General features: G+C 43.8%; 1 protein-coding gene across 2 annotated transcripts in view; it reads left to right on the top strand.

Moving 5' to 3' along the window:
• The window catches only part of COL5A1 (collagen type V alpha 1 chain), a 167007-nt gene that overhangs the window by 101260 nt on the left and 52514 nt on the right, over window positions 1-13233 (top strand). For both annotated transcript variants that reach the window (XM_085325272.1, XM_085325271.1), the window contains exons 18-25: window positions 2078-2131; window positions 3121-3174; window positions 4958-5002; window positions 7871-7924; window positions 9313-9357; window positions 10022-10075; window positions 10703-10747; window positions 12036-12089. In XM_085325272.1, coding sequence (XP_085181398.1) covers window positions 2078-2131; window positions 3121-3174; window positions 4958-5002; window positions 7871-7924; window positions 9313-9357; window positions 10022-10075; window positions 10703-10747; window positions 12036-12089 — 405 coding nt within the window. The remainder of the gene's footprint in view (window positions 1-2077; window positions 2132-3120; window positions 3175-4957; window positions 5003-7870; window positions 7925-9312; window positions 9358-10021; window positions 10076-10702; window positions 10748-12035; window positions 12090-13233) is intronic.

Genomic DNA, 13233 nt, shown 5'->3' with positions numbered 1-13233 from the left:
GCTGTGATCTGCTGGTATTATCAAGCAGGACAGGGAACTGTTCGACTGAAATTGAATGCAGAGAAAGTTTGCTCGGGGAATCATGTATTAGAAGGTTTAAATACTTTATTATGTAGATATTTAAAGCTGGAATAGATGGGGGGTTTTGATACAGAGGCAGGAGACTGCAAATCATTTATCCAGTCAAGTACTTTAATGAGCATCAACTGCCCTCGAAGGAGTGGATGCCGGGGAAGAAGGGAAAACAGTAACGAAAAGCGCTGGAAATGAAGACTAAATTCACTGTGAGAAGAGCAACAGCAATTCTCTACAACTTGACAAACATGAAAGAGCTGTCAGTTACCACGTGTACATCTTGGTCAGCCTGCCGAAATGCTTTGCACCTTAGCTAGATTTATCCTTCAGACCAACTTTATTTTCCTCGTTAATAGATAAAGGCAGTAGGATGAATTAGGCCCTGGCACTCTTTGCACTGACCAGTAGTGTTATGGTATTGCTTTTGTCAAGGGCTTACCCTCTTCTACAGAGGCAATGGGACTTTTTTATTTACTGAGTGGTGCTGCTGCCTTCTGCGCTGGCTGTTATGGGACAGTGTCACCCGCAGCTGGCAAACTCTCCTCTTGTCACGTTTGGTGGGAGCTGACAGGCAGAGGCAGGTGACCCCAGCTTCCCATGTTTCACTCTAAATTCACTTTGTACCAGAGACTGCACATGGGCTCATGGCCTCTAGAGAGAAATGTTGAGGAAGCCAGGCTTTTGCAGTTTTCCTGCTCTCAGGACTGCCTGAATTCTGCTTTTTTTCCTCCTTCTTCATGCCTGAATTTGTTGCTGTTCCTGGCTCAGCAAGGCCAAACCTGCTCTTAGTCCTGCACGTGGATTTTTCTCCTCCATCACAATATCAAGCAGTAAGCGGTGCTGTCAGGCCTCCCCTCGGCTCCGTACAGGACAAATCCCAACAGCCTAGAGCTGAGTCTTTGGGAGCATCGTGGGTCTGAGTGGGGCCGTGGGCTCTGCGTTTGCTCCCGACCGGAGACTGGCGCCCTTTGGGGACGTTTGCGCAGTCATTTGCAGGCAGGTACTGGCAAGCGCTGCCTGCACTCTGCCTGCATAAGGCTATATGATTTTCTTAATACAATGCCAAGCACAAAATAACGTGCCTGGCCTTTTAGCAGAGCTTGCTATTTTGGGCTTGGCGTTGGGCTCCCCATACAAATGGTCAAAGGGTCTCTCTGGCCCAGGATGGTATTTATAGCAGCAGGTAGTAGCAGAAGCTACTGGCAATGTGCAAGAAAATAGGTATGCATTAGAGACTTGGTCTGCTTTTGTAGTATCAGTGGTTTGGGGTTATATATCCCGTATATGTCCCTGTCTCACAGCTGGCTTGTGCCTGCTCAGGTTGGGGTCAGGCAGAGCACGCAGCTCTTTGCAGAATAATATGTAGTTGCTCCTTTTTCTATGCTCTTTAGCATCCTGGTTAAGTCACCAAAGTTACCAGTCAATGCCATTCCCTTTTAGGTCAAAAATAGCTCTGTCTTCAGACCTTGATTTCTTTAAGATGCTTTCTGGAATATATTTGCTTATATGTTTGTTTCCATGGAGTATCCAGGAAGGTGAAAAGGAATGTCTTGGCCATAGAGGTGGGATGCCATGTAGTAAAGCTCAGGTCTGGAGACCTGTCAGCAGGCATGGAAATACTGATGTGCAATTTGCTACTAGTAGAGCCATGATTTGTAGTTTCATGGAATTAAAAAAAATAACAAAGAAGTTGACTAGAAGTAACTGTCCAGAGGGGAGATGTATTATACCATGGAAAAATCAATCAGGGAAGCTCCAAAATCCACGCAGAAAAAACTTTTTAAAATGTAGGAGCTGGTGGGAGAGTGAGGAGCTAAAATGATTTTTATTTGAGCTTTTTCTTTTTTTAATCTATAACATTGAAATCACCACTGGTCTGATGAGAGGTGAAGCTTGAACATCTGAGGGAGAAAATCGATCCCTCCTTGATACAGCGAGAAAACAAATTGGAAAAATATTCAACAGCAAGTGGAAATGTGAACTAAGCTGGTTTTTCTTTCAGGGTGACCGAGGGTTTGATGGCTTGGCTGGTTTGCCTGGTGAGAAGGGAAACAGAGTAAGTTATCCTTCAGTTGTCTTCTGGCTGCAGTCTGCAAGGAAGCCTTGGCAGTAGGATGTGGCTGGGTGGCACCGGAGGAGGGCAGCTATTGCCGAGGAAGAGCCAGAACGTGACATGACAATTAGGATGAGAGTGGCCTGTACCAGCGTGTAGGGTGTCCCCGAAACACTCCTGATCCCAGCATTCATATCCAGGGATGCTGCAAAATCCTTCCGGGACTGCATGAAACTAGAGAGGCAGAAGACGATTACTTTAATAAAATGCAAACTAAAAGATAAAGCAGGAGGCAAAACTTGCTTTTAGACAGTGTAGTTGTTGATGGGAATTGCCAAATTTTAATTGGATTCTTTACTTTATAATTAAACAATGGAAGAAACGTAAGAAGCCAGTTATTTTGGCAGACGGTTTCTGCCTCCTCTCCCTAGAGAGTGCAGCCGTTACTTTATGAAGCAGGGGAGTGTTTGAACAGCAGAGATTGTGTAGTGATTACAAGCTATACTAGAAAGGGAAGATGGTGCCTAAGAGAGATGCTTAATCAACCAGAAATGAAGTAGTATGCTTTGGGTAAAAGTAATAACTGCCTGCAGAGCTGGAGTCCCTCTCCTGAAGGAGGTGCAGCATCTGCTTGGTTTCCAGACCCCTAAAGAGGCGTCACAAGCAAATCTTGTGTTTGTTCTGCACCTCTGTGGAGTGGGGGGAAGCTCTAGCCCTTGATGAAGGTGAACTGTGCAAGACGTTACCCCGTGCACAGGCGTGCGCACAGCCCTCAACCGGTACTGCGGGCTCCACAGCCAGGGAGAGGGCTTTACTGCTTCAGAGGGTATTACAGGGAAGCAGGATTATATGAATATCTCCAGTATGTGGTGCAGACAGAAAAGTGAAGTCTATTGCTAGGTTTCTTAATGTTACCTGATGTTTTGCATTGCTGTGTGGGGGAGGAGAGCGAGTCCAGCTTCTCTGAGGCTTCTTCTGGCTTTGCTCTATAGGGTGAGCCTGGCCCCCACGGACCCCCGGGAGCACCCGGAGAGGATGGCGAGAGGGTAAGTTTGCCTCTGGATTCGGCAGCCCTTTGAATTCCTAACTAAATCCTGTAAACAAGAAGCAGATGCAATATCAGCCAGACACGTGGTGTAAAAGGGAAAGCAGGCAAGCGCTGGCACATCATCTAACACAAAACGCAGATAACCCGAAACGGCCGCACCTCATCTGCGTGTCCTGGGGACGCGGCGAGTGGCCACATCGCACGTGGCTGCGGCTCCATGGCGTTCGAGTAGCTCTGGTAGTGTTTTCTGTTTGTATGGACTAAATCAAGCAAATTCTACCTTGAGCTGAAGGTGAGCCTGGGACAGGGCTCATTGCGTTGATAAAATGGAGAGCTAGTTGAAGTTTTTGACTCAAAACTTTTTTTTTTCTCCACGCACAAATAACTAGACAAAACTTCAAAATATTTGGGTCTAGTTTTTCCGCTTTTCATTACCCTCTCTTATTTTTTCTTCCTTCTGCAATGGTAAAAGGTAAGTAACAGGGGGGAAGTAGACTAGGGAGATGGGAAAAGAAGTTAAAACTAGAACGTGTTCTTTGAAGTTTTTTTGGGTGATAAAACTCGGCTTTTGTTAACCAAAATGAGAAATATGTTCATCATCTAGGTGCGCAGACTATCACTTCTTGTTTTCTAAGATACAGCAAATTGCAGTAAGACTAAGGGAATAGAAATTGCAGACAGGTGAGAATTAAAGATTAAATTGTTCAGTTCTCCTTTAACAGTGTTTAGTCAATAATTGGAAGGCCTTTAGCAAAGCACAAACTAAGTGATTACAGGGCTAGAAAGGCTGGTTTAAGAGGAAAGATTGAAAATGCTGAATACATAGCTCTGAGAAATGTGTGACTTGATCGGAGGACTGAGTATAGATTTCCCAGGCTCTAATCCCCTTCCGCAATGTTCTTTTTGCACCTCTGGCTGTTTGTTTCCTCTGTAAAGCGCAGATAATAACACCTTTCTCACCACGAAATTGTGAGGACTAATTAGTTGTGGATGTAAAATGCTTTGAAGATGAAAAGCCCCAGGTCGTATCTTTCAATGGTGCAGTGAGTTTGTGGAGAAAGTTAATCCTTAGGAGAAAGAGAAACCTTTGAGGGATTGGGGGGGGGGGGAGAAACTCGTAGGGCGTGACGTTGGAATAAGAGAAATAATTTTATCAGCAGAAAGGGAGAGTTTACAAGAGCTTGGCTGCTGGGATTGATTTCCTAAGAGGGAGCATCCCAGGCTGTGATACAGTGTCCCTGGGGGAGCCTCATGTTTTAGATGATTTAAAAGTGACTTGGAGGAAGCACAGTCTTATACTCCCTGGGGCCCAGTGATGCATCAGCAGGAGGTGGGAGTGAAGGGGCTAAGAATTACCCCTCTGATGCCTCTCGTTGATCTGAGGAGCCAGTAGGTTAATTTGGCTAAACCACATTGCCAGGATGGTGCTTCCATGCTGGCTTCCCATTCAGTTGGGTACTAAATCCGGAGGTTATTGACTCGCACGCCTTGAATTGTTCCTACAATATCTCGTCTATTAGCAAAATCCATCTTTATACGCATTGACATGAATTATGAAGCATCTTTACAGCATTTCTAATCCCCAGTAAATTCTTCACGCACAGTATTATTCTCAAGGCTTACGATGTCTTCCTTATGCATGGCTACCCTTTTATTACTCCAGGGAAGCTGGTTTTCTGTGTGATTATTATTTAACAAGAAGGAAACACCTGTGATGTGACTGAAATATAACAGGTTTACTCTCTTTTGCTGCTTCTTTCTCCATCTTTGCTGCCAAACAGGGAGATGATGGAGAAGTTGGACCTAGAGGGCTGCCTGGAGAACCTGTAAGTATCTCCTAACTTAGCTTAATGCACAGCAGCATTACTTTAGTCAAGGTCTTGATAAGCTAGTGGTGTTTAAGAGGTCCTATGAGGCAGCTCTTGTGCTAAATAAGCCCCCTGATGTCCTGCAGGGAGTGAACTTTTATTGCCTGAAGATTCAAATAAACAGTTTTGAGAAAATCTTTGCCTTACCAGTGGTTTTACATATTTTTGCTAAGATGGCTGCCAGTGAGGCACCATGCTTTCTGATACTATTTTTTTTAATGAGCAAAATTGTCATTAATATTGTTTACTCAATAGCTAGTGTTTGAAATTTGAACCCCAGAACTTTACATGTAAAACTTAGCTTAGATTAGTCTCATATTTGTCCTGTATGCGTCCTTCCTAACATGTTTTTCAGGATTCAGGTAAGTAGGATGGGGTAGAAAGTGTGCATATTAAGCATATATGAAGTAAGGTTTCCATGAATGTTCACAGCAAACTCCAGTGAGGAATGGTTCTGCTGCTGAAGTGCATTGCACTGGTAATGTGAGCAATTAGCCGTGAATCTCCTTTATGTGCACACGTAAGCTTTGTGCAGTGTGAATGGTCCTATTTAAATCTCAGGATGAAATCCTAGCAGGATTGAATACAAGGGGACTTTTGCATTGACTTCAGTGGGGTCAATATTCTATTCACAGTGCATAAAACTTCATAAATCTGCAAATTTATCGATATTTTGGCCTGCAACTATATATATTGCTAACACTGGAGCAGCTAAACCAAGGTTAGCAATGAATCAAATTCCTGTGATCAATAAGGCTAAAAGGAGATGCTAATGTCATTGAACAGAAATCTCTTTAAAAAATCCAAGGAAATGTTTTCAGGGAGTAAATGACTGAAAAGAAGCAGTTGGGTTGTCAATTTGAAAGCTCTTTTAGCACCAAATACCAAGTCTTTTTGACTTTTTTGGGAATGATAAACTTTGTTTCTAACAGTCTGTAGATTTCTGAGAGTAGTACAATTATAGCTTTGCTAAAATTAACTGCTTACTATGTCCAAAATATGCTTCCTTTGTAATAAAGAGAACATTAACTATATATCATTTACCATCATCTTTGCTTTTAAAATGTCTTACTTTGTTGTTTTGAGTCACAGCATGGTGGCCTGAGAGTAATTGATGAGAAATAGTGGATACACTTCCTATAAGAAAGAGAAGGGTTGGCATTTACAGACTCACTGAAACTAAATTATAGATGAAATGTCTGATTAACTTCTGAGAAAGATTAATCAACCCAGCTATCTCCTTAGCACATGTCTAAGCAATAACTTCTGGGTTATTAACTTCTTAAAAGCATTTATGTGCTCAGGTAATACAGTCACAAAAGAGGAACTCAAACGATAATACATGCAGGAAAGTTTATTTTTATATCAGCAGCACAAGAAAAAATGTCTATGATGCCCAGAGGAAAGGATTAAATTGCATTACAGGAAACTTTCGGTTATAAAATACACACCCAAATCTGGATGCTTGCCTTTTTTCTGCTCTGAGCCAAAAATGGACCTTATCAAATTTAATGGCAACTGAAACTAGTGGTGGGACTTCAGATTTTGTTCCTCTGCAGCTTGCTCCATTTTCTATCAATTCTCATAGCTGGTTTATACAAGCATCAGCCACAGGAGATGCTCTGGCAGGGCATGGTATGCAAGGCTTTCACCTTTGAAGGATGTGGGTGGCTGGGACAGGCCACCTTGGGATATATCTGGTTTGTGCTGCAAACATCCTAATTCTTACGCTTTTGCAGCATCAGGCGCTTTCTTACTGTTTTGTATTTTATCTTAAAACATTTCATTTTAATTCCTCTATCCTCTGTGAATCGTAAAAGGAACATAAAATATTTGGGTAGGCAGATAAAACTACTCGTTAATCAAGAACAGTTTTCCTCCATGACAGTGAATGAGCATCATCCCTGTAAATATCCAGAGTACTACTTTAGTCCCTAAAATTGTAATAAAGGGCCTGTTTTTGAAAGAGGAGCTTTCAGGTCTGCCTCCGAGTCTGACAGGCACGCAAGAGCTTCCTCCTTTTCCTACAAACCTATCCGAAGGTTCAGAAGAGAGTTGCTACCAGGATGCGATTTGCAAAGCTTTCGGAGTAGATCAAAGCGTGAGCTGTGGAACTTTCTCAAACTAATGCAATTCTCCTGCCACATCTCTGCTTATTGAGTATAATACTGCAATCTTCTCATTTTCCCTGAAGATGATGCTATGTTCAACCTGGGGGGAAAACTAGAAATGGAAAGACAACACCATGATACCAGGAGTACTGGCTAGCTATTGCTGAAGAACTGAATGCCTTTAAAAATATACTTCTAGCTGCATACTGCAAATCTTTCCAGCCTTGCCAAGTTAAATAGATTGTCAATGATAACAATTAAACCTGGAAGGATTTTGAAATGCTAACCCTAATGATCCATTAGTGGTAGCAGTTCATTCCTTGTAATACTATCTAGCTAGAACGACTTGGCTGCAAAGTATTTTGCATCATTGTATGCATTATAGGGTAATTGAGGATTATGACCAAGTTAGTTTAAAAAAAAAATTTAAGTGGACCTTCTTCCAATCCAAAGAATAAATGCCTCTGTCTGTATTTATCTTTATAAAAGGTATTTCAAGGATGTGTGCACACAGGATTTCTCTTACTAGTTTCTGAAATAAGAAGGCAGCTGTCAGTGCAAGCCCAATACATTGGTCAATCCTCCCTGCTTTCGTAGGCATTGAGTGGTGCTCAGCAGCGCACACAGGGATGTGTCCCCATCCACATGTGCTGCTGTGGGGAGGAACGCATCCGTAAGCACTGGAAATGCTCACCCTGTTTGCTTCCTCCAACAGGGACCCCGAGGACTGCTGGGACCGAAAGGACCACCGGGTCCTCCAGGGCCACCGGTAGGTGCCTGAGCCCCCTCCCTGGGCCTGCTGTCCTCCTTGGATCTCCTCAGACTGCTAAGCTGAGTTTTTCAGGGAAAACTACCCTGTCCAAATTCAGTTATTCCAGCATATAATACAACTGGATAACTTTATATATGCCATGAACAGAAGCAGTGTTTAAAAAAGAAAAAAAAGAAAAAAGACTGAAAGGCCATATTCTCCCTTGTTTTCAGTGACATCACATCCATTTGCTACAACTCAAGATCTGGTCCACCTGAGTGAAAATTAGGCTAGCTGAAAGGGAAGAATGGGAGTTGTTAACACAGTGGCTTTGCTGTTTACTTTTGCCTGATGGTTTAGAGCGGTTTGTTCGGATTTCGGATGAAAGCCAATGAAGGAACGTGCAGTATTTTATTCAGGAACTGTGAAGACACAGTCACTTGATCTGCTATATGCTGCTAGGTGGGGAAATGTTGGTGTAAGGGCCCTCTCTGTAGATCGTTACAGCTGATGGAAACCCCAGAATTTAAAATCCAAAGCCCAGGCTTCTGCTAGACCTAAGAGAGGGTTGGCTTTCCATTGGTGAGGCTGCTCTCCCCTTGTGGACCAGTTGATGGAGACCTCGCCCCCAGGTCTTCATCCTGCTGAAACTTAGGGCCCCTTAATGATCTGCTCCAAACTGGTCTGGTTTGCATGAAGCCCAGATAACTTGCCTTCTCCCCAGAGTAAACCAGTAAATGTCGAAGCCCCAGTTGGAGATTTCCAGCTGACCTGTGTATGGTGTTACATCCCTAACAAAGATGCTCAGGGAGTGTATGAACCTGATTGTTTTTCTTGGTCCCCAGGTACAAGCTGCGTTTTGTTCGCAGATGGAAAGGGGAATGTTCTGGGGGGACACGATATTTTTCCTTTTGACGAAACCTCAGCCGGCCGTAGGGGCTCTGCTTCGTCTGTAATGCCGCTGAAAACAATCTGGGTCAGATCCTCGCTTTGGCATCAGTCAGTGCAGCCTCATTGGCTTCACCCCCTGTCTTGTTGAACAAAACATTCAATTTCTGAGCGAGATCTTTTGTCCAGTTGTTCATTCTCATTTGCTGCTAAGCCTGTTCGCTGTCGGAAGCAATCAGGCTGCAGTACTTAGACAGGATTTGCACGATCTGGCGCTGATTCTTCTTTGCAGGCAGGTTAAACCAGTGGGGAAAACTTTGAAATGACTTTTTAAAGTATAAACCTGCATTGGATTCTTGGATTTGGCTGCTTTACCAAGCACCTTGAGAAAATTGTTCTGTTTCCATTCCATCTAAAGCACCTCCTGATGTTTTATTATTTTTATTGTAATTTCCCTGCTTTTGTGGTGCAAAATAGTCACATATTTTTGTAATGCTACTTTTTAAATCCTTTTTCAGGGTGTGGCTGGTATGGATGGACAAACTGGTCCCAAGGGGAATGTGGTAAGTTTTCACTGCTAATTTTACGGACGGTCCAGACATATAGAGAGCATGTGTGAAATGTAAAATGTACTCTTCTAAATTAGGTTTGCTAATTGCTTTAAAGTCTAGATTCATATCAGAGCCTGTGACAACCATAGAGTATCTTCCGACTAGAAACGGATGTTAATTTATTATAATTTCTGATGGAAGTGCACATTATTTCCCCATGAAGAGCAAACATTTTCATCAAGATGTGTGTTGTTTTAATGAATATCAAAATATAGTAGTTTAACTAAAGAAAAAAAAAATCTTTATATGCCTCATACTTTGTGCTAATAGGATGAAATGGACTCCCTGCAGAAGAGCCAGTGCAAAGCCAGGTAGCGTTAAAGCCCTGCTCAGCTCTTTTGGGCTGCATGTCCATGTGCAGAAGTGAGTGTGAGCTGAAATAACTTCACCCCTCCCTATACCACTGCGTAGAGAAGTCAGAAAGCTGTTTCCCCTTCCCAGGAGCACTCGGTCAGCGACGCTGCCCACGGTGCCGCGAGAGGTGTTGCGGAGAGGGAAGGGCTCCTTTCCGAGCCGGTGTCCTGGCCGTTAGCGCATGCTAATGCCCAAGGAGGGCTTTAGCACCATCTCCACTCCAGGCTTTCCTGCTCTCAGCTCTTTTCTTGTTTACTGACAGGGTCCTCAAGGTGAGCCGGGTCCCCCAGGACAACAGGGTAATCCAGGTGCTCAGGTAAGATGAGAACTCTTCTTTGATTGATGGGAAAAAGGAATTTGATACTGATTTTGAACAGGCTTTGTTGCCTCAGTGGAGAAGGGAGCAGCAGTAGGGAGATTTGCCAGGAACTGGCTTGATTATGTGCAACTGGCTCAATCTCGCATGCTTTACACATGAAATCAATCCCAGTTTTAGGTCCCCCTAGTTCTCACCTGGCTCTTGCTGCCATAATCCAGCGTAAAATCCCAGTCCAAGCTCTGAGCCCCATCTTGTGGCTTGTGTCCAATATTTAGCATCCCACAGTCCAGTTGCTTTGGAGCTAGATGGGTAATACAGTTGTCTGTGTGTCATTGTCAGCCTTCTGTAGGACTCTAAGCAAGTCTGGTTCCTCAGGTTGTCTCCATTCCCCATCTTGGAGTTGAACCTGGCTGCACACTGCTAAGAAGTGCAGCTCTCCCGACAAGGCATGCCATACAAAAATGAAATTTTACTGTCTTTCTCAAGCATTTTGAGAATGAATGGAGCTGAGGAAATCTCAAGCCGTTGCAAGCAACAGAACGATGCTCAGCTGAGGCACTGCCAAAATGCATTTGGAATGAATAACTTGTTCCTTAATGACCCTAGTTTTTTTTCTGTTCACAGGGTCTTCCAGGTCCACAAGGCCCGATCGGTCCCCCAGGAGAGAAAGTACGTTTAAATGCTGCAGCTCTGACTTAAATCAACTGTTGCCATTAATATGCATTTGCTACTTCAGCTGCTCCTTTGCCCCATATGCAACATCTGTTTGCAGCCGTGTCTATGAAAGTCTAATGTGTCTCAATCCAGACAGAAGATAGACAAGAAAACAGAGTTTACCTCTAATTCATAATATTTGCATTCATTTCCCATTTTAAGAGAAACATTTTGAAGGCAGCCCATGGTAAAACATTAGGAGAGGTCTGAAAATTGTCTCATTCTGTGGGCTAAATGCCTATAAGTCTGAATGAGATGGTAATGGGAAGAGCCTGTGGATTTGGAGCACTCAACCAAGACCTCCTCCCCCTGCCTTCTCCCAGCTCCCAACCTGTGCCAGCTTTCACTGATTTTTCCATTGCTGTTCATGCAGAATAACTGCTGTCCTCAGTTCCACCCAGGCCATAGTGTGACCATCAGGTTTAAACAAGGGCAACGTTTTTGCCTACTGAGCTGACAGAGCAGTAATTCTCTGAGTGTGTTTGTACAGCTCTCGTTGACTAGGGATATATCATATGTACCAACATGTGTACAGGGAGAATTCCCCTGCTTGTGTTGGCAGCGTGCAGTATAATGACATTATTGATCAGCAGCTATCCAAGGGAAGAGCAAACAGAGTGCATTAGCAATTCTAACAGATAAAGGGCTCTCGGATTTTAATGCTGAGTCACACACTTGCAGCAGTAGCAGCACTCCTTGACAGTGTGAGAAATCAGGGATTTGCTTAATTAAAAGGGTGGTAATCACTTAACAGCCTTAAAGCAGCAAGGCGCAGTCAATGGGGGCAGCTCCACTCTGCTAATTTTGTTTCCTTTGCCAGTTAATCTTCCTGCCATTTGTCATCAAAGAATAGGCATTTTTTTGGTCTAGTGAGCCCATGCTTTGGTATCCTCCAACTTGAACTTCTACAAATGCGCAGCAGGGCAGCAGCTTACTTCCAGCCTTGGGATATGTTTGCTTTTGCAGCTTCATGCCTAGGCTTTTCTTGCTGAGCTCTCATGGCTATTTTGCGTCTGTCTCTGTGAGGTCCTAGCACTAACCCTGAAGTCTCCCAGGCTGCTAGAACGACTCTGCTTGCAGAAATAATCACTTTCCCTACAAATCACTGCAACTTTCCGAAAGACACACCTCTCTCTGCAGCATCATGAGTAAGAAAAGAAGGAACTGTGTGTGAAGTGCCACCTTCCTCTGGTGCTCTGGGGGCTCACACCACTGCTGTTGATGATTTTCTGTTTGTTTTTAGGGCCCGTTGGGCAAACCTGGTCTTCCTGGCATGCCTGGTGCAGATGGTCCTCCGGTAAGTAGTCTGCTTCTGAGTCTCTGCTTGGCACAGCTGCTACAGGCTTGATCCTGTGCGGCTGCTGCGCCCGTCTGCCTTGGGCATGCCGTGGGCTGGTTAAGTGTGCGAGCCAGCAAGGTCAGACCAGCAAAGTCTGCCCACATTTCAGCTGTTTTGAAGGGTTTGAACTTGAGAAGCCTTGGCCCTATTCCAAGCTTTGTTATGCGTGACATGAGGTACTTCTCATCATTTCTTTGGGCCTCTCTTTCCTCTCCCTCTGCTTCTCTCTCTCTTTTATGTAGGTCAGAAGCTCACCGAGGTAAGGACGGTCTCTCCTGTCTGTGTCTATGCCTGTGTGCATACCTCAGCCTTAGCACAGTGGGGTCCTGATCTCACTAAGGGCCTCTGGGCCCTGCTGCAGAACAGTGATAAGAACAGGTTGAAATTGCATGCTAATGTTGTATTCTTGCTGCTTCCTCTTAATCCTACTTTAAACATCATTTACTCCTTGCCCTAGAAGTTGGTCTTGAACATTTCTAGCCTTTAAAATTGATCTCATTTTTACATACCTCAGAGACACCTGCTTTTAAGAGCGACAAATGTAAAATAGTTACATTCCTCTAATGTAAATGCAAAGCATGGCAAAAAAAATTACGTTTTCCACCCTGGGATTATCATCCCTATAGAGGGCTTTTAGAACATTCATAGAATTGTTAGCTGAGTCAACAGAGCAGCTAAAGCAAAGTCCAGCACATCTTCATGGCTGTAGCTTTCAATGTGAAATTCTTACAGCAGCCTCCAGGGAACATCAGTTATAGAAGATGCCAGGTCTGTTTTTATGCAGACTGAGGGTTGTGTATGACCTACAAGCTGAGCACAGATAGGTGTGCACAGGCACAGGTTCTTTGTCACTGGACAGCCACACGGTTTGCAAATAATAGTTTGTCCATTTGCAAGTATGTGGGTTGCTCTTTCTAAGGGCAAAAGCATGCCCATGGTCTCTTTATAGAAATTAGCCTTCGAAGATATCAGAAAATCCCTAAAGGCCTGAAGCATTGCACTGCACAAGCCGACCAAGTCACTCATCATTTTTTGATCTCAATAATGATAATGGAGATGAGCATTTTGAAAAGGGCGATGATATAATGAGTGGTGGATGAGT

The sequence above is a fragment of the Rhea americana genome, unplaced genomic scaffold (genome assembly GCF_003343005.1).
Source record: "Rhea americana isolate MKP2758 unplaced genomic scaffold, rheAme1 scaffold_97, whole genome shotgun sequence".
NCBI lineage: Eukaryota > Metazoa > Chordata > Aves > Rheiformes > Rheidae > Rhea > Rhea americana.
Note: the sequence above shows the minus strand (reverse complement) of the source record. Positions and strands in the feature narration are given on the sequence as shown.